Source organism: Emydura macquarii, unplaced genomic scaffold (genome assembly GCF_026122565.2).
Source record: "Emydura macquarii macquarii isolate MOO-44397 ecotype Brisbane River unplaced genomic scaffold, CSIRO-AGI_Emac_v2 contig_2897, whole genome shotgun sequence".
Taxonomy (NCBI): Eukaryota; Metazoa; Chordata; order Testudines; family Chelidae; genus Emydura; species Emydura macquarii.
The window spans coordinates 56,472,845-56,494,188 of NW_027133034.1; the positions used below are offsets into that span (position 1 = coordinate 56,472,845).

The following is a 21,344-nucleotide window of genomic DNA, read 5'->3' on the forward strand; positions in this document are numbered from 1 at the left end:
ATCTGAAGAACTCAATTAGATTCAATCAATCATATTTATTATTCTTTACTTTTTCAAATCTCATTTTTTAAAAAGCAACGAATTATTTAACAAGATTTCAGCTGAAACTGCCTTCTGATTAAACATGGCCTAAAATAGACTGCTCCCAAAATCCAGACCCCACACAAAAAAAAAAAAAAATCTATTCCTAATCTGGGCCCAATTTCTGCCCTAACTATGCACAGAAAACTCAGTGAAGTCAAACAAAGTTCATAATGCCCTTTGAAAAAGAAAATGAAGAAAGTGTGCTGCAAGTACTAAAAGGAGGTTAACTCGCCCACAGTTTGAGTTCTCCAAGTAGATTGTCTCTGCAGAACCATATTCTTAAGCTATATAGCTAGGTGCTGCAAACTGAGAAACTAACCAGACAGCAGTGGCTGTTGAGGGTAGCATATACAATCCAATGCAGAACCAAGTATATAGAACGAACTCTGGCCCCAACTCCCCTCCATTCATTTCTATCCATTCAGTAGGTTAAATGAGAACTGCAGAAAATGGGAAAGGAAAATGGGTGGTTGTGAATATGCAGAGGCAGGATACTGAGAACTCCTGTTACAGGCAAGTAACACCTTCTATCTGGAACTGACTGTGAAGACATTTGTGCATGGGGGACTGACTAGTAGTCATACCACCTAGAGACAGGGCTTTAGTGAATAATGGAGCACAGCTCTCTTGAATAACACTGCACTCCTAAATTGAGAGCAGCGTTGCATGAAGGTGTGACTGGAATTCTATGTAGCAGCTTTAAAGATTTCAAGATTAAGAAATATTTTCATCTCTGTCATGATTGTCATCTGAAACCTAGTGGATTAGGCCCAGAGGCTACCTGCTATTCAACTAGTCCTTCTATTTTATCGAAGGAGTCATAGCTGTAGCATCACCACATGAAACTTAACCCTTCAGGTAAGTATATTTGTTTTTATCAAGTGAATATAAGATAAGCTTCTCTCTTTGGGTTTCTATCAGGAGTTACAAATATTTTTCTTTATACCACTGAGGTGCTTCCTTGGCTTCTAGGTTGATTAGAGAAAAAAATATCATGTCTTAGAATTTTCTTATGAAGGAATTCCTGAAAGGTGATGAGGAATGCAGTCAGAATTTCATCTGTCAGAGTTAAGCAGCCATCTAGTTTAGCTACAGCCTCCTGTCATTCCTGTCTTCTCTAAACTAAATTTGTCATCTGCAATTCTTGCCATTTCACAGTTCACCCCTTTCTCCAGATTGTTAATAAATATGTTAAGCACCAATCTTAATATGAATCCCCTGGCATCCCAATATTACCTTCATTCCATATTAAAAACTGACCAATCATATTCAGTTTTCTCTCTCTTAACTGACTTTTAATCTATGTCAGAAGTTTCACATTTCATCTTTTGACCACTTAGCTTCACTGGCATCTTATGAGGGACTTTGTCAAACACTTTTTGATAATTCAAATACATTGTTGTGAATAGGTTCTTTTTCCTATTTATCTCATAGCTGCAAGGAATTCCAATACACTGATGAAGTGATTTTCTTTAGTAAAGTCTTCTTGGCTTGTCCCTTGCTAACTGAGTTCATCTAGTTTTATAGGTCTGTCTTTAACTATACTAACTGGTTAACATGGTACAGCCTAGTACAACTCCCTGGAAATTAAAGACCATTACAGAGTACTGGGAGACAGCGACTGAATCAGCACTCTGATCACTGTCTAACCATTTAGATCCCAGGGAGAGCCAGATCAAGGAGAGTAGTTCCTGATTACAGACTAGACTGGGGCTGGGTAATGAATGATCTAATTAGCCCATTAACAAAGAGACTGGATAAAAGAGCGCAGGAAGGAAGTTCAAGGGGGGACAGACAGACAGACAGACAGAAAGAAAGAAAAGGCTGGCCTAACCAAAGGGAGTTATCTGGGAGGAGACACCTTCCTTCACCCTTTGGAGGAGGGATAGTAATGCGGGGGGTATATAAATACTGTGACTGCACACGTATATAAAAAGGGGTGGACTGAAACACTGTAAATAAACAACATGGTGGGATCTACACAAGGGAAGATCTCTAAGTAGTCTGCACAAAACAAAAAAAGGACAGGCACATTGGGACACCATCATATTGCCCCCAGATTTTTTTTTTAGGTAGTTAAAGTATCCGAGTGCTTTACCTAGACAAAAGACTTATGATAGATTACATACCCAGTGTTTTTTTGTTTGTTTGTTTGTTTTTTGCAGACTTTATACTTCTAATTACTATTAAAGTATTTGTGTTACATGGTAACATCCAAAGGCCTCAGTCAGAATCATGGCCCTATTGTACCAGGCACTGTACAAACAAGAAGAGACAGTCCCTGCCCTGAAGACCTTACAATCTAAGAATGAAATTCAATCACACTTCAGAATGAGTAGGTTTGTCTCTGGCAATTTGTTCTGCAATTTCTGAGACATTTCAATCCCCAACCTAGACTTACCTGTAATAGTTTCTTTTCCTTTCTACTTCTACATTTTGAAGGACATCTTTTTGGTTAAAGTAAATTCTTGCAGCTTGTCACCAATACACTTTTTTGCTTGCCTTCCAGCTTTGTTTTACTTCTGGAACCAACTCATATGTATTGCATAGGACCAAATCAAGAGTATCCTCTCTTTTTGTGCACTCTGGAACTAGCTTCAACAAGCATTTATTGTGTCAAACCTCTCTAAACCATGTCCCAGAATGATAATTAACCAGTCAACGTGTGGGTTGCTGAAATAACTTGTTACTCCTTTAGATTTTGTGGCCTTCAACATTGTGCATCCAACTCTCACTATCTTGATCCAGAGGCCAAAAGCATAAAAATACAGCTATAGTATTGAGGTTACAATCTGGGAATTGTATCCTCAGATTCTACTTGTAAGAACCAGTGCTTAAATTTCTTCATAGGCTTTACTTCCTGTAGCCAGTTACTTAGACTTCTAGGTAGCATTGGATCCATGGCAATCCATATGGGGCCAGTTCCTTCACTGCACTAAGAATGGAGAATATGGATTTAGCCATTCACACTCACAGCTGCCCTAAGAGGTAAAGCCAGTGCAAACTGAGCACTTCCTTAGACATGCCCTTTCTCCCAAATACTGAAAGCACCTGGAATACTGCTCCTTCAGATTTTTTGCTGCTTGACATCCAATTTAATTCCAATCTTATTCCTATCTTCTACCTGGATCTCTATGAGATTGCTTTGTAATGAAGCAGACAAAAAAAATTGGTCTGGACTACACAGCAGCATAGATTATTATTTTAAAAAATACGTATTTTAAAAACTACTCCATAAAGTGAATTTGTAAAATAATAAAGTGGTTGGGAGAACAAACAGTTCTGCAGAACAGACTAAAGCGAAGACAGCCCTGAGACCTGCCACCTCGACGATAACGTAACTTTGAGCTGTTGGAGTCAAGACGCCTGCAATTATCTTTCACAGAACATACATGCATCAGTCATTGAGTGGTCATTTTTAAAAAGATGGTTCTGTGTTTGCAACACTGCAGTACGTGCCCCAAGAGTGAGGATTTCAATGCACTTTACAAATATCTGATTTAACCCAACACCTCTGAGGTAGGCAGTAATTATTGTACATATTAATTGCTTTTACAGATGAAGAAACCAAGGCACAACGATTGAAGTAACTTGTGCTAAGTGTAACAGAGGTCTGACTCTCAGTCTTTAACCACCAGGCTTTCCTTCTTTGATGTTAATCAGTTTACAGCAATTTTTCCTGACTGGGATTTTTGTTTTCCTCTTTCTAGATGAGGTCTGAATACGTACCGCATGGCTCTCAGTGCAGTTTTGTATGCCAATTCAGCATCATGAGGTAGGAGAGAGGTGAAGAGATACTTGGCAAATGTGTGCATTGGAACACTCTCTCGATGGATGATTTCGCCTAAACCACTATATGGTCCAGCTGTGAGAGAGAGAAGGAGGGGGAAGGGGAGACACCACAGATTTTACATTTTGTCAAAGAATAACAATTTTTGGACCTTTTTAAAAGTGTTTAAATTATAAATTGTTATTATGCCCAGAAAGAAAAACATCTAACAAAAGGGGAAATACACTAATAATCATAGAAGGGTGAGGGTCTTACTAATGATCAGATCTAAGCTCCTGCATTGTCAGTGCTAAATAAAAACATAAAAGAAGAGGTATCTTGTTGGGCTTATTGAAGGATTCAGACAGTCCATGGGTCACAGAACTCTTCTCAATTTATAGATTCTTTTCCCAATTTTAAATTAAACTTTATAATTAAAATCTGCAGTTTAAGTGAGGCTACATTAGGCAGTAGCCATCTTACAGAAAAGTAAATTTTTCACACCAAGTATGGGGCCTCCCCAATATCAGAATGATAGTCAACAACAGAAAGAAGTTACTGTTCAAATTTCTCAAATACTTCTCAAGCACTATCACTGAAACACATTTTACTGAGTCCCCAAAACATCAGTTTCCAGTTGAGGTTCATTTCTGCAAGATGGCAGCCATCAAAAACTAATTTTGATCATTTTTGTTTTTCATCTTACAGGGTGACAAATGCTATTCTATGTGCGCGCAGTTGCAAAATGCTGCAGTGAGCAAGGTCTGATTTCTCTTTTGAAAAATAAGGCTGAGGGTTACAATTAAATGAGAGTGCTCTAGGAAAATTTCCTGCTTTGCCCCTGCCTGGTTTAGCTGTGTGAGCATCCCTACATGCCCTCTTCCTCTGCTACCATTAGAAACTCATCAAAAAATTATAGTGTAGACAGGAAAGGCTCTAGTCCACACGGAGGATTATGTCCATCTATATCAAATTTCAAACCAACTGTTTTTGTCGACCCCCTAAGCATAAGCAGGTGTCCTTAGAATTTTTATTTGCAGTGGGCAAAATGTCTCCATTATTAAAGGCAGAAGAGATTTTATGCAATTTCAGTACTGCCAACCTGAGTCATTCAAAAATCATGAGATTCTTTTTAAATGTCTAATTTTGGTTTAAAATTTGAGCTTTTTATTTGCTTGTGATTTCTGAGCCTGCACTGTGAACTTGGGTCACATTTTCAATCTTTTTTCTACAACGTTGAAGGCTAGAAACTTTTTGGTTTTTTTAAATAAAAGCTAAGGTTCTCATGCAATTTCATGATACCACCAGGGGAGACCAAGACAGATGCCAAATATCACAAGACTCATGATAAAAATCACAAGAGTTAGCAACACTGATTAGACTTTCAGTTAAATAGAATATACCTTGCAACAAATTTTAGTCTCCTGCTTTTCCATGCATTCACATGGTACCTACATAAAATGTGAATTAATCTACATTGGACTGCCAAAAGGTCATCTTTATATTGCATTACTAACTTTTCTTTATTAAACTTATAATGCTTTAATTATGAAGAAAGACTCACTAAACACAATTGATGGGATTATAATCTTAAATCACTGCTGTTTTTCTTCATGTGTTGACATTAGTTGTGTAGACACTGTTTGACTGTACTGAACTCTTCGCAGTCAGGATTTCTCAGCACATACCAATACATGAGCTCCATACCCACTCTTCGTAACTGTGTGCTAGACAACCATATTGCTATTCGTTTAACCTTTGCAGATTTCTCCTTCCGTGACCACTGGTTTGTTACTTTCAGAAATCATGAAGAGAAACAATGATCAGTAAGTCCATCCTTTCGTTCACAGAAGTGTGTAACAGACACCAGGGAAAGCTTGAGAAGTCATTTTGTCATTGGGGAAAACCCTGACCCTTTCTCCACGAAAAGTCCCAGCACTAAGAAAATAGTATAGTTCCACTGTTCAGAGTCCAAGCTATGGGAAGGCTGTAAAGGAAGTACAACCAGGTCTGTCACAGATCTCAACAGATCTCCTGTTACTACATCCAAGGACCAGCCAGTAGTTTTGCTGCTCCACAGCCATAGGGAGGGGAGAGGATTCCAGAATCAGCCAGGAACAATTCTGGCTCTTTTGGCTTGTCCGAGACTGGGATTTAGTGCAGTCTCCGAATGAAAGATTACACACGAGAATTCCTCCTAAGTATTTTTCAAGAGACATACTTGCTTACTATCTGTATGAAAAGCTTTTCTCATTCTGTGAGGTAGTGAATTTAGCACCCAGATTTAAATATTTGGCCCTGACCTTTCCCCTACAGCCATCACCACTAGAGCTGTGTGAACAGATTTTTTGGTTCACTAAACAAACAGAAATAAAAAAATATTGTGTTTCTGATTTAACAAAAATGTTTGGTCTGACCAAAATGAAATGCTTCATTACATTGAATTCTTTTTACCTTTTCAAAAATTAAATTAAGATTCAAACTAGTAGCTGAAACCTTTTGGTCAAAAAAAATGAACAAAGGGAATGTTTAGACTTTTCGAAATTTTGGGGGTATTTTCCAACAAAAACAGTTCAACCAATTAGAATTCACAAAGTGTTTTGTTCTATTCAAACATACATTTTGCAGTGAAAAAAGTTTCATCCAAAAAAAACTCTGCTCAACTCTAACCACCACTCCTTCCTGCAAACACTGAATATTCATACCATCCTCTGACTCCTCAAGTATTCAACAATCAATATGTAAGTCCCTAGGAGAATAGGATTTCAGGAATAGTCAGCATGGATTTGTCTAAAACAAGTAATACCAGACCAACCTAATTTCCTTCGTTAGGGTTACTGACCTGGTGAATGGGGGGGAAGCAGTACACATGATACATCTTGATTTTTAGTAAGGCTTTTGACAGTACCACATGACATTCTCATAAGCAAACGAGGGAAATGCAGTCTAGATGAAATTACTATAAGGTGGGTGGCACAACTGGTTCAAAGACTGTACTCAAAGAGTACTTATCAATCGTTTGCTGCCAAACTGGGAGGGTTTATCCAGTGCGGTTCTGCAGGTGTCAGTCCTGGGTCTAGTATTATTCAATATTTTCATCAATGACTTGGATGTACAGACAATGCTTACAAAATATGCGGATGACACCAAGCTAGAAGGGGTTGCTAGCACTTTGGAGGACAGAATTAGAATTCAAAATGACTGACAAATTGAAGAATTGGTTTGAATTCAGTAAGATGAAATTCAATAAAGATAAGTGAAGTACTTTGCATTTAGGAAAAATCAAATGCACAACTACAAACTGGAAAATAAATGGCTAAGTGGTAGTCCTGCTGAAAAGGATCTAGGGGGTTATAATGGATCGTAATTAACTGAATGAGTCAACACTGATGCAGTTGCAAAAAAAGCCTATCAGTTTGGGTTGCATTAACAAGACTGCTATATGTAAGGCATAGGAGGTAACTGTCCTGCTCTGTTTGGCACTGGTGAGACCTTAACTACAGTACCATATCCAATTCTGGGCACCACACTTAGGAGAACAACAAAAATGATACAAGGTTTAGAAAAACTGAACTACGAGGAAAAGTTAAAAAACTTAGTCTGTTTAGTCCTAGGAAAAGAGAGAAAACCTGGTAACAGTCCTCAAATATGTTAAGGGCTGTTATAAAGAGGGCTGATTAACCATTCTCCATGTCCACTGAAGATAGAACAAGAAGTAATGGGCTTCATCTGCAGCAAGGGAGATTTAGATTAGATACTAGGAAAAGCTTTTTAAATATAAAAGAGTAGTTAAGCACTGGAATAGACTTCCCAGGGAGGTTGCAGAATCCTCATCAGGTTTTTCAGAATAGGTTGGACCAAACACCTGTCGGGGATGGTCCAGGTTTACTTGATCCTGCCTCAGCGCAGGAAGCTGGACTTGATGACTTCTTAAGGTGTCTTCCAGCCCTACATTTCTATGTTTCTAGGATTTACTTTGAGACTCTTCCTCTTAAAAAAAAGCCCAACAAGTACAAAAACCATGACACTGATCACTAAAAAAGAAGCTTAAAGTAGATATTTTAGACCTTTTTAAAAACTAAACTAGTCTCAAAGCATCAAGTAAATGTGTATGCAACTTTTCACACTTTTCCAGCCCTTATCTACATTTTCAACCCAGTTATGATACTTAAGTGATACAAAATGCACATACAGTTATTCTTCTCCACCAAATTTCAGTCACAAAAAAAAATCAGAGGTTATTTTTCAAAATCAAGCCCTAAATACTAATACTTTTTATTTTTGGCTATGCACTATATGAACTTACGAATAAGGCATTTTTCTCAGCGCTATATCCAAAATATGAATATGTGCAATACTCAGTTCCTGCACTGATGGTCTTAAATGAATCATTTAACCATGTAGTCTTGGATAGTGATAAAACCTTTGTACATTTACAAGGTTGTCAGTACTTTGTCAGGCTGGAAGTGACATATTTAGAGCCTTGCTACCAGAAAACAATTGATAATAATCAATACCTTTATCTATCATTTGTGAGCCTGACCTGCATCATTAGGACACCAAAACTATGAATAACTTAAAATTTAATCTGAAGTACAAATGCAATAAAAATGAAAAACAAGGGACCATAGGTCAGCAAGATGCCCTCTCTCCCCAGTGATGCAGTATTTTGAAGCACATTAGATTTTATAATTAGAGGCTTGAAGGAAGATCTGTAACGAACTATCATACTTCTAAAAAAGTCTTAGAATCAGTAAATAAGACAACTTCCACAGAAATACTTGTTTTTCATTACAAAAGTTTAAAGAAACAGTTAACATCTATTTTAAGCTACCTTCTAATAGGAAGACTGCTTGCTTTCGGAAGATCTTCACCAGCGTATCATCCAATTCAATTTCCTGTAGCTTAGAAATGAGCTGCTCCTCATTTCGACAAACCTTCTCTTGTGCATACAAGCCATCTGGCATTATTCGCTGCTGCCCCAGACCTATCAATGCTACTTCCACAGCCAGCGTTAAGTAAGATTCCCCTTCTTCTAAGAATTTGTGTGCAGGCAGGTGCTGGTACTCCAGAGATTTGCACTGCCCCATGTTCTCTGCAAAGGATTACAAAATGAATAATATATCACAACCCATTTTCCTCAATAATTGGTCTGCAATCTCACATTCACAAACATCTCTTTTACCAGTTATTTTAATTAAGAATTTTTTTAAAATGAATTACTATGTTAACTTTGAAAGGTGCCACTAAAAATCACTACAGTTTTGGTAAGGAGTTATTCACCTTGGGCACTAACGATGGTTCTTCGAGATGTGTGTCCCTATGGGTGCTCCACTGTAGGTGTGCTTGTGTCCTGCCCTGATGATCGGAGAACTTTGGTAGCAGTGTCCGTTAGGTCTGCACATGCACTGTCTCTCCTCGTGCGTGCCACGGGGCTAGCTAGTGTGTGGGGACTAACCCACCTCAATTCCTTCTCTACTGCAGAGTCATTGACAAGAACTCCAAAGAAGAGAGGAGGAGGGCAGGTTGTGGAGCACTCATAGGGACATACATCTTGCAGAAACATCGTTACTGCATAAGGTGAGTAACTTCTTCAAATTGTGTCCCCATGAGTGCTCCACTGTAGGTGACTCCCAAGTACTACTCTTCTGGAGGGGTGGGATTTTGGAGTCAGGTCAGTTACAAATGATAGTACTGTGGAGCCGAAGATGTCATTGGAAGTGGAGCCCCACTAATCTCATAGCATTCTGAGAAAGTGTGGACTGACACTCATGTCACCAGTCTTCAGATCTCTGAGATAGGGACATTCTTGAAGGTGACAGATGAGATCAACCTCATGAACTGTGAACAAATAGAATCTGAAGAAGTCATATTCCAAACTTGGTAACACTGTCTGATGCAATTTGAGACCCACTTCGAGAGCCTTTGGGCTGATATTGCTCATCCCTTGGATCTTTCCACTACAGAAAGAAAAAGCATAGGGGACATCCTGAAGGTCTTAGGCCTGTCCAGATAGAAGGCTAGGGCTCCCCTGAGATCTAGGGTATGTAAGGTATAGCCTCCCTGTTGTCTTGGTGAGGCTTGGGGTAAAAGGTTGGAAGGTGAATCAATTGGTTGATGTGAAATGGGTAGGTTACCTTAAGGATTAATTTTGGGTGAGGCCTGAGTGTAACACTGTCCGGAAATAATACCATGTGGGGGGCAAAGGAATGTGCCATCAGGTCCGTTATCCCTCCCCTATTCTTCTGGCAGACAAACGCCATCAGGAAGCCATTTTCATGGAGTGGTACGTCAGTGAACAGGTGGCCATGAGTGCGAAGGGAGGCCTAGTCAGCCTTTCAGTACCAGGTTTAGGTCACAAGTGGGAATGGGTCATCGAGGTTGCATGAAGAGGTTGACTATACCTTTGAGGAACTTTGTAGTGGTCAAGTGTGACAGCACTGAGTATATCCCTGAAGAGGCTGGTGGAAAGCTTTTATAGCCGCTAGGTGGACACAGAGACCTTAGAGATGGATCTGATTTCTTTAGGGTCAATGCATACACTAGGATATGTGAAAGAGTTGCGTATGTTGGGAGATTCGTTGAGAACACCACCAAATCTGTAACCTGGACTGTTTTTTCAGGTAAGTACATCGGGTCAAGGACCTTCTACTGTGCAGCAGAACCTCTTGTACCTCCTTTGAACAGGAGTTTTCTAGGTGTTGGAACCAAGCAGGAACCATACGTTGAGGCGGAGAGTCCTCAAGTTGGGATGTAGGGTCCTCTGTTCTGCAAGAGGAGATGTGGAATGACCAGAAAAGGGATTGGAAGATGTCATGAGCTGTGACAGGTAAGGGTACCTGTTTCGGCCAAGTAGGAGTGATCAAAATGACATGGGCTCCATCTCTTTTTATTTTCAGCAGGACCTTTGACAATAGGGGAAGTGGAGGAAAGGTGTAGAGAAAGTCCCCAATCCAGGAGATGAGAAGAGCATCGCCCAGGGAATGTTGACCCATTCTCCCTCTGGAGCAGTAGTGTGGACATTTCCTGTTCAGGTGAATGGCGAACAGGTCTGTGGATGGTGTTTCCCAGCACCTGAATAGACTGAAGTACTGCCAGGTCTATCTCCCACTTGTGGTCATGTGGAAATTTGTGACTGAGACTGTACACTATTGAGTTTTGCGTGCCCAGGAGACAAGCCACAGACAGTGTGACCTCATGGGAGATGCACCAATTCCATAGCCTTATTGCTTTTGCACACAGGGAGGGCAACCTGGCTCCTCCCGTCAATTGATGTAGTACATACAAGCTATTTTGTCTGCTGGATCTTCGTGTGTGATCCTGTGATCAGTGGGAGGAAATGGGCACAGGCATTCCTGATCACTCTCAGCTTGAGGAGATTGATGTGGAGGGACATCTCCACAGGTGATCACTTGCCTTGCGTCACGAGGCCATTTAGATGCATGCTCCACCCTATGAGTGACATGTCGGTGGCGAGGAGGAATGACAGTTTGCAAGAAGGGGAGCCCTTTGCAAATGTTGGCTGGGTCCTTCCACCACTCTAAGGAGTTTTTGATCCTGATGGGAAGTGACAGGGACTTGTCCAGTCTACCCCTGTTTGGTCTGTAAACTGAGCTGAACCACATTTGGGGGCATTGCATGTGAAGCCTGGCATATGGTATCACCGCTGTACTGCTGCCATATGCCCCAAAAGTTGAAGGCTGAATCCAGATGATATTTCTGGGCTATTTTGAATGGCGTCTATGAGCATGACTAAGGATAGGAACCTGTGTTGAGGCAAGAGGCCTGTAACGAGTCAAGATCCACCCCTATGAATTCCAGGCATTACACTGGAGCAAGGATTGACTTTTGGTGTTGATCTGTAGGCCCAGTTCTGTAAACAAGTGCATCATAGCTTTGTTGACTTGGTGAGACTCTCCGAGAGATCAACTTCTCCAGAGACAATCATACAGGTAGGGGTAGATCATTACTCCTTGGGAACGTAAATGAGGGGCCACCGATGAGAGAACCTTGGAAAATACTCCTAGGGCCGATAGCTCGAAGGGGAATACTCTGTATTGGTAGTGGTCATGTCCCAGAGCGAATCTGAGAAATCATCTGTGAGCCAGTAGGATTGAGATGTGAAAATGTGTGTCCTGAAGGTCAAGGGCCAAAAACCAGTTTCCCTGTTTCAACACTGAAATGATCATTGATAAGGTATCATCTTAAACTTTTGAGCCTTGACAAACTTGTTGAGAGCTCTGAGGTCTAATATGGATCTCCAATCTCCCTTCCTTTCGGGTATTAGGAAATAATGAGGGTAGAACCCCTTGCCTCATAGATGGTGAGGTACTGGTTCTATGGCTCCTGACAGGAGGGGACAATCCACCTCTTGTCATAGCAAACTCTCATGAGAAGGGTCCCTCAACAGGGATGAAGAAGGGAGGTAAAATTGATCTAATACCTGGTTCGAAGAATCTCTAGGATTCATTGATCCAATGTTATGCATTCCCAGACACTGTGGAATGCTGTTAATCATTGGTCAAATGGGGGTGGAACGATGGTCAGCTGTCACTCGGGGGATGGAGGGGCAGGGTGGAGGGAAGAAAGAGTGGTCTAACGGCACCTCAACCTGCCCATCAAAAGTGGTGCTCAGATGTAGAGGGCTGGGATGAAGATTGTGGGCCAGGTGGTTTGTTCTTACATTTCCCTTTCTTTCTTTGCGGCTCACAGTGGCACTGAGGTTAGTACTGAGATGTGTGTGGTCTATACTGGGATTGCAGACTAAACTGTCTCTTTTGTCCTGTATAGATACCCAGTGACCGGAGAGTAGCCCTGAAGTCCTTCAGGGTGTGAAGGGAGACGTTGATCTTTTCAGCAAAGAGCTTTGTGCCCTCAAAGGAAAGGTCCTCAACCATGGACTGTACCTCTTTCAGGAAGCTGTGGAGATGGACCTCGCTGCTGTGCTGGCTATGTCGAGGGCAGACTGTATGATGCCTTTGCCACTAATTGTCCCTGCTGGATAATGGCCTTAAATGAGTCGTGATATGCTTTTGGCATCTTTTCAATAAAGTCATTCAGTTTTGAGTAATTTATGCAATCATATTTTGCCATGAGGGCCTAGTAGTTGGCAATACAAAATGAGTGTCTGAGGAGTATGCTTTTCTACTGAAAAGGTCAAAGGTGCTTCCAATCCCTATGGTAAGGAGTAGCCCTTGACTGGTGGTGTTGGTCATGGGAGTTGATGACATCCACCATTATGGAGTTGAGTGGTGGGTGGGAAAATAGATCCCTTGGCAGAGACATACTATTTTTTGTCCACTCACTTTCAGGTTGGTGCCACTGATGCTGGAGTTTGCCACATGGTCTTTGCCAGGTCTAAAATGGCCTCATTGATTGGGAGGGCAATCTTTGAGGAGGACGAAGAATAGAGGATGTCAAGATGCTGATGGTTGGTGTCCTTGACTTCCGCCAGTAATATGTGGAGGGTATCTGCCACCCTCTTTGCCAGCTCCTGGAAGAGATGAAAGTTGTCTGCCAAAGATGGTGGAGGGGACATGATGGCTTCATCCAGAGAAGAGGAGGATATAGCTCCTTGGTGTTACTTCCTACATGTCTTGAGGTTGTTCCAAAGCCCTGGATGCTTCAACTGAGGGGGTATGCCTCAAGGGTTCTCAGACGAAGCTTGACGCCCAAGAGATGTGCTCCTGGTGCACTCCCTAAGAGTCCCAAATATGGGGTGGTGGTGATGGCAGAGAGCCAGCCTGGAAGTGATGCCCATGGGTGGCCGTACCAAGATGATAGTGGTGGGGCCATGGGAGTATGCCCTTGAACTTTGTTGGTAGTGAGCACCATATGGAACTTGGAAAGAGTACTGTGACACTAAGTCCTCTAGCTCACTGTCTGAACCTTCACTAGAGAGCGAAGGGGGAAGGCATGGCAGAGGAGATACTTCTTGTGCTTGGTATAGGCTCGGTGCAGAGGTTTTGGTACTGAGAGGCTAGGACTCCGGTGCATCTGGAGGTCTCTGGAATGGTGGGATTCTGCTGGTACTGATCATCCTAGTGTCAGCAGTTCCGGGGATCTAGTCTGTACTGGTCACTCTGGTGCCGGGCGAGCTGTCATTGGCGGTACCAATCTGGACTCGCGTACCAAGAGTGTCTTTTTAGAGTGCTTACTCCTGTCCTTTGGTACTGATGACTCAGTGCCTATGTCCATCAGGTCTGTGGGCCTGTCAGTGGTACCAGTTGCTGTCAGTCTCCGTGAGTCATGGGTGCTGGACTGAGATAGTCTCATTGTTGAAGATATCAAGTGAGATGTGATTGCTTATTGCTATCTTGGGGCTCACTGAGGGGCTTCCCAGTCTCAGATGATTTATGAGAGGGTCCACAGCCTGTTTCTTTGACTCATCACCCTTAGATGTAGAAGGCTGTGGGGAAGATTCACGTCTACCATGTGATTGGGGCTGGAGAGCTGCCTCTGTAAAGATGATGTTCTGGTGGAGTGCTCTGTCTTTGCAAGATCTTGGTCGGAGTGGTTGGCAAAGACCACACTTCTGTTGTACATGGCCTTTCCCAAGGCAGCGAATGCACTGAGAATGCTTATCCGCAATCAGGATCGCTTCTTTACAAGTGAGGCACTTCTTGAAGACTGACAAATCGGGCATACCCTATTGGAGGAAAGGGTCCCTGATGGGGGAGAAAAGGCAGAAAGAAAAATAAAGTCTTCTTTTCTCTCCCTTTTTTCCCCAAGGATAAATAAGAAAAGAGAAAAGAAAAAACAACTAGAACTGTAACTAGGAAACTATTAACTATAAATATGTAAATTAAAAACTATAGCCTTAACGGACTGCTAATGGCTCCCTCTCTCGCAAGGGGTAGTTGAGAAGGAACTGAGGCAGGTTAGCCCATGCGTGCTAGCTAGCCTGTGGCACAGCATAGGGAGACAGCACATAATGCAGGCCTAACTGACACTGCTACTGAAGTTCTCCAATCAGCAGTGCAGGATGCAAGCACACCTACAGTGGAGCATCCATAGAGACACTACTGAAGAACAACTATCTGTTTTTAAATATCTTTTTAAGGATTATGATAAAAGAATAATGCCCTCTCATATATCAACAGAGAGCTTCCATTCAATTCTTTAGGGCAGAAATGCATGCAGTTGTCAATTTAAAAAGAAAGCCACATATTTATACTGAAAACACATTAAGGTTACAATTAACTTCCAAAAGCCAGGAGACTCAGGTAAGAATGAGAGTTTCCATATTTAAGTAATGTGGTTATGAAAAAAGCAATTGTCCCAACTTTGTGTTCATAAGGTTTAAATAGCAGCTTGCACTTCGAATTTCCCTATTTTCACCCCATTCAGGAGTTACCCAAGGCCCTGATCCTGCAAAGGACTGGTAAGGAGAGGACCCTTACATCTTCACAGATTTTAGTAGGAAGTTAGTAGACTCCATGTGGGGTCTGTTCTTGCAAATCCATTAGCAGAGTCACTGTCTTAATGATTTTTTGACCATCCATATGTTTGCTAGTGTCTGTTTATACTTTAAAAAAAATTAATACAATTATTTAAGATACGGTAAATTATATTTCTGAATGTCTTTAAACTCAATTTGTTCCTTAGCAAAGGCAACATGTGACATTTCAATATTGAACAAGTTATAAATAAATGCATTATTACATTTGTATACAGTGGTTTTTATACTTATAATTTTTTTAGATAGCACCAAAGATTTGCATGGAGTTTCATAAATAGACCATCTGACAAAATATGGTCCCTGCCCCAAGGAGCTTACAAACTACAGTAGAACCTCAGAGTTATGAACTGACTGGTTTAACCACACACCTTATTTGGAACTGGAAGTAAGCAATCAGGCAGCAACAGGGTCAAAAAAAAAAAAAAAAAAGGAAATACCGCACAGTATTGTGTTAAACTACTAAAAAAAAATAAAGGGAAAATTAAAAAAAAAGATTTGACAAGGTAAAGAAACTGTTTCTGTGCATGTTTCATTTAAATTCAGATGGTTAAAAGCAACATTCTTCATCTGCATAGTAAAGTTTCAAAGTTATATTAAGTCACTGTTCAATTGTAAACTTCTGAATCAACAATCATAATGTTTTGTTCAGAGTTATGAACAACCTCCAATCCCAAGATGTTTGTAACTTTGAGGTTCTACTGTAAATCAGACACAAAACAGATCGTGAAAGACAGTTACAGGAAAGTGGAAGACAACTGTAGCAATGAGAAAGGAGACTGCTCTTGGGAGACCATTTTTATAAGAAAGCATATCTGGGCAAGTGCTTTTTTTGTTAAACGTATTTGTTATATTTTTACCTTTCTATATTTAAAGTTTTTCCAGAACTGGATGGTGAAAGATTAGAAGTTTATTGAAGAAAAATTAGCTCAACTGAAAAATCCATATACAAATCTGTTTTGTTTCTAACCTAAACTAAATTTTTTAGATTTTTCTCATTTATATGAAAAATCAAAATTCATTTTGAATCAACATTTCTAAAACAAATATTGAAATGGTTGATTCTGAAAGCATCAAAATGAAATGTCAACTTTTCTGAAAAAAATCTTTGCAGGATTTTTGTCCAAAACTATTTGCAAAATTCAACACAAATCCATGTGCACAGAAAAATGCATTTTTCTTCAAATTTATTATTTCCCAAAAAAAATTTTGCCCATCTCTACTGCTGATATAACGGATTATATCCGTTTTATAAAATAGCCTATAAACCGGCATGTATTACATTAGATATACCACCATTTTAAAATTCTTCTAGTAATGCCTTAGAACGAGGATCTAGTCTTTACTTATCCAAAGCAACAAACCAAGTATTATTCAATTTATATTTCAAGCATAAAAAACATGCATTCTTCAAGCTTGAAATAACGGTCCTCAATGTTTAATGTTGTTTTCAGTTAAAAGAAATTAAAAATAATATTTACTTCAAGCACTTTCTCCCATGTTTTCATAAGAAATGCTCGGCTCTGAAGTAAATGTTTTCTTAAAGTTAATTCGAAGAGGAAAGACAGTAAAATGCTCCAAATTACTCAAGAAACATGTTAGTGCAGGGGACTGGACTATATGACCTTGCGAGGTCCCTTCTAGTCCCATGATTCTCTGAAGATAGACCTAGAAACAGTTTTACCTGTGAAGTCTGAGAACCCATGGAAGCTTTCATCATCCACCCTGCAGGCTTCCATAAGGCTACTGAAGAGGGTGCCAACAGGATCCAATGGGTGCCCCACCCAGCCTTCAAGATTAGTTATTGAGGTTACTCCTTTGTGGAGAAGTTCTACGTCAGGAAAATTAAAGATATATAAAATAAGTAAGTTTGAGCAATTAACACTAAAAACAAGTCATTATCCTGGGCACTCTGTCCAAAAATCTATAGAATTCACAGTAGTTAGTGTTCAGAAATAAACAGTTATACTTTTCTTACTACTTATTTGCTGTCCTTCATAAACAAGTAAAGGAAATGCAATGAAGCTCTCCCACAGTTCTATTTTCCAACCTCACTCATGCTCCAGAAGGCTGCATCATGGGTGAGAAATTCCAACCCTAGTGTTTTTTTTAAAACTGTTACTTGTTAGCCATGAAGTCCTTTGGGGAGGAAAGAAGTATTTTTGTTGAAAATTACAGTAAAGAGGAAACACTTCTGTAAAACAGATAGCCATTTCAGTTTCCTCATCCAGAAATGTTGCAGCACCATTTTTATATTCTAAGTGAATCTGAGAGCTGGGAGAAATAAAAAAAAATACTTTAAAGTGTTCATTTTCATAAATAAAATATGAGCTTATCTTGCATCTAAATATTTATTAAAGTAATAAACTCAGGATGACAGCTTCTTTTAAAAAACAGAGTCAAGGATTTAAGTAAGGTATTGTATACAAGAAAAAGCTACCCTTTAAATTGACAAAATGGGGTTTCTTGTCATTCTGAAATTCAAGGCAACAAATTCCTTCATGGATACTTTGTTTCATAGCTGTCAACTCTCAATCAATCTCAGCATGAAAAAAATTATTGTTTAGCACAGTGAATTGAACGAAGTACAGCTGTGATAATAGAGGTTATAGGGTCCCCAAATTCCTTTTCTACGAGCAGGCATTCCCATGACAATAGCTTCCTTTTGACTGCAATTTTAAACTTACGTGTTCCCTGGACATGTATGTACTGTGTAAGCACATGAGATTAGAGGCCATATTGGTGAAAAAACGTTAACTGTATAAAAAACCCACTTGAGTGTAATAATGGTGCTCTGTTTCTCCACTCACTCCAGACACCCTTGCAGATGCAACCCCTCTTGTCCCATTTCACAGGAAAAGTGTCATCTCTAAGATTGATCATGCTTAATATTTATCGTCAAGCTTTAGAATTCTGGAAAGATTGCTTCTTACTTATCTGATCTGTGGAGCTATTGAAGAAGCACAGCTACAACATAGAAATTAAAAATTTCAAGCTGAAAAATATTACCAGGAGGGCTTTTGGGGACTCAACTGATATGTTTATTGTAATCAATAAAATAGCAAGAAAATAAAATGAAAATACAACAACCATTTCACCAACAAGTAGTGTATGTGAGAAAGAGTAAAGATTAAACCAAAGACGACTACTGTAACAATCAAAACTTCTACATGCCAGCATGAGTAACCTCCCTGCCTTCTGAATGACATCCTTGTACTTGATTACACCTATTTTTGTCTGTTTATGATCTTCACTTGCTGTGTCATAACAGACAAAGGCTTCAATCCTCCAATCACATATACACACATTTAATTTTACTCATGTGAGTAATCCCATTGAAGTCAATGGGATTACTGGCAGGAATAACCCTATGCACATAAATACGGTGTCTGTGAGACTGGGGTCTAAAACTAAACTCTACAGGCAGGAGTCAAATCTTCACGTGTACATATGGGAGATATCTAGCACATGTTTGGGTGCTCTAAAACGTTAAATAAAAAACTCACAGGAAAAAAAACAAGAGCAGCAATGTAGAAAAATAACATATCAAACTAAAACAGCATTCTCAGCTGTTCTTACACAGCATGGACCACATGCTGGAGCAACTGTCTCATGGACAACAACAACATCCCTATGGCAACTGCAGCAATTGCTTACATGGAAAAGTAATGTTAGAAAATAATTTAGTGTATTTTAGCCATCTAGTTGGGCAATTTAGCAGCTGGAAATGAGAAGTACCAGTACCATGTGATCAGTCAGCTGCCTGCAGACCACCAGCAGGTTCTCCATACAGCACCGCTGGTTCTCTCACACATACACCCTTCCCTCAGTTCAGAAAATTGCAAAGCCATGGGATGTTGAGTGAAGATGCGTTACACAGTGAAATCTCACTGACAATTCTGACAAGTAATAGTAACAGTTCTTTGCATTCATATTGAGCTTTTTATCCAAGGATCTCAAAATACTGTACAAACATTAAGGAATGGAGTTTCACAGAACCCATAGAAGGTCAGCAATGACTGTTAGCTTGGTTTTACAGTTAGAAAAACGGAGGCACAGAGATTAAAGGTTAAATTTTCACCCAGGTGTCTACCTGGTCCTTGCACATGTTCTTACACACTCATTCCTGTACAAAACACCTTCACATGCTTTAAAAGTTTAAACACATCACCATATACAGATATTTGCACCCGCAATGCACAGGTGTGTATGCGACCAAAAATGGAGGCTAGAGTCTAAAAATCAAGCTTTAACACTGGACTCCTTGGAAGAACTGAGAATAGAACTCAGGTCCCCAACTTTCATTCCTGTGCCTTAACAAGACCATCCCTTCCTCTCTGTACATGAGGTAGCCTGTTCAGATCCAGATCACCTCTTTACCTCTAACCTTAATGCTAGATTAATTTGAGAAGCCATGGACTGGAAGATCCTTTGGAGACTGGACTCTTACGAGATAATTCCTTCAAAAATAAGAATGACATACACTGGCAAGACAGTGCAGAGACAGTTACACCACAGACAACAGCAGCGATTACAGAACTTCTTTCCAATAATATTAATCCAGCATCCTTCACAGGCACTAAAACTTATTTCAAGAAATTCATTCTACACTGCACAAATACATTGAACTCCACAAGAAATTTGGACAAAGACATTTCTTCAATTATTTTGTTTTCCTTTCTGTCTCAGAAATATGTAGCTCAATTCTCCTCAGGGAGAGAGGAGCAAAAAAAAAAAAACCTGCAAAAAACTCAAACCCACACACACACACACACACACACACACACACACACACACACACACACACACACACACACACACACACACACACACACACACACACACCCCCTCCGTTTTTAAAAGATTACACAAAAGCGATACTTGTATTGCAGTAATGCCAGGATCAGGAACCCAGTTATGCTAAGTATACTACAAAGAGACAGGAAGATACGGTCCTTGCCCTAAAGAGCTTACAATCTAATAAAAGACTTAGATATCCAAAACATTACATTTCTCACTGGCCAACTAAACTGGTAATGAAGAGTTAATAAAGATCACCTCCATTGCTTTAGCTTCTAACAGAGTTTCCTCATGCAAAGTTCCATACCAGTTTTACCGTCATCTTGTAATGTCCTTTGCCCTTCTCTCTTCCCTACATTTACCTTTTTTCTGAGCCCGGAAGATTTCCAGCTGTTTCTGCTGCTGTCTTCTTAGTGTATTAACAATAGCTATTGCTAGCCTCAGTGCTTCTCTTGGGTATCCATGAGATCGTAATGCATCAACCCTCGCACAGGCTGTAGGAACATGTTCTAAAACAGAGAAAATAATTGGAAAAAAGTACAGCAGATCCATGTCTGTAACGCCCCCTGTTTTACTAGGCTGCTCAAAAGGTTTATTTATTTATTTTTAAGCTATGCAAAAGGACTTAAAAGGTTATTTCTGAACCAGCATTTGAAGGGAGGCTCTGTTCCTATTTCCAGGCCTTTCATTCATCTTCCCACCATCCTCCAAAAATAATGCCATAGAATCTGAACAAAGCAGCAAGTCATGGAAACGTCTTTCCGGTTTAGCCACTTACCATGCCAAAGGGGCCACCCGTGAGAGTCAAAGAGTGAGTTTTCAGTGTCGTCATGGTAACAGTAGTTGGTGTACAAGTCACTGCTGATAATGTGCTGTAAGTGGCTGTCCTGCCAGTGGAGATCGCACGCCTCGATAGCTCGAGTGAACACCGTCCGATGCGGTCTGTTTGATGAATCTGTCATTTTCACAAATACAGAAAGCTGTTATCAGCTTTTATTCATTCACATTTGAATAAATCATTCACAATATTTTTCAGTCTTGCTGTCTAATTCCTCCCCTCACACTCGTGGTACCCTGTCTTCTCAAGTAGCAGACTGTAGATGACATTTTTCACATCCTAAATACTAGATAAATCAAATTACATTTAATCCATTTATTCACTTTTCCTTCATAAAAAAAGAAAACAAAGATCTACATCCATTAAAACTAATGCTAAACAGTGCTATGTAAAGA

At 40.0% G+C, this 21,344-nt stretch overlaps 1 protein-coding gene across 1 annotated transcript in view; it reads right to left on the reverse strand.

The window, feature by feature from the left end:
- ZSWIM6 (zinc finger SWIM-type containing 6) overlaps window positions 1-21,344 on the reverse strand; it is a 166,257-nt gene that overhangs the window by 23,673 nt on the left and 121,240 nt on the right. Inside the window, exons 6-10 of the mRNA XM_067568992.1 lie at window positions 20,890-21,066; window positions 20,474-20,620; window positions 16,996-17,142; window positions 8,688-8,948; window positions 3,814-3,949 (exon numbers count right to left, since the gene is read on the reverse strand). Of these exons, the coding sequence (XP_067425093.1) occupies window positions 3,814-3,949; window positions 8,688-8,948; window positions 16,996-17,142; window positions 20,474-20,620; window positions 20,890-21,066 (868 nt within the window). The remainder of the gene's footprint in view (window positions 1-3,813; window positions 3,950-8,687; window positions 8,949-16,995; window positions 17,143-20,473; window positions 20,621-20,889; window positions 21,067-21,344) is intronic.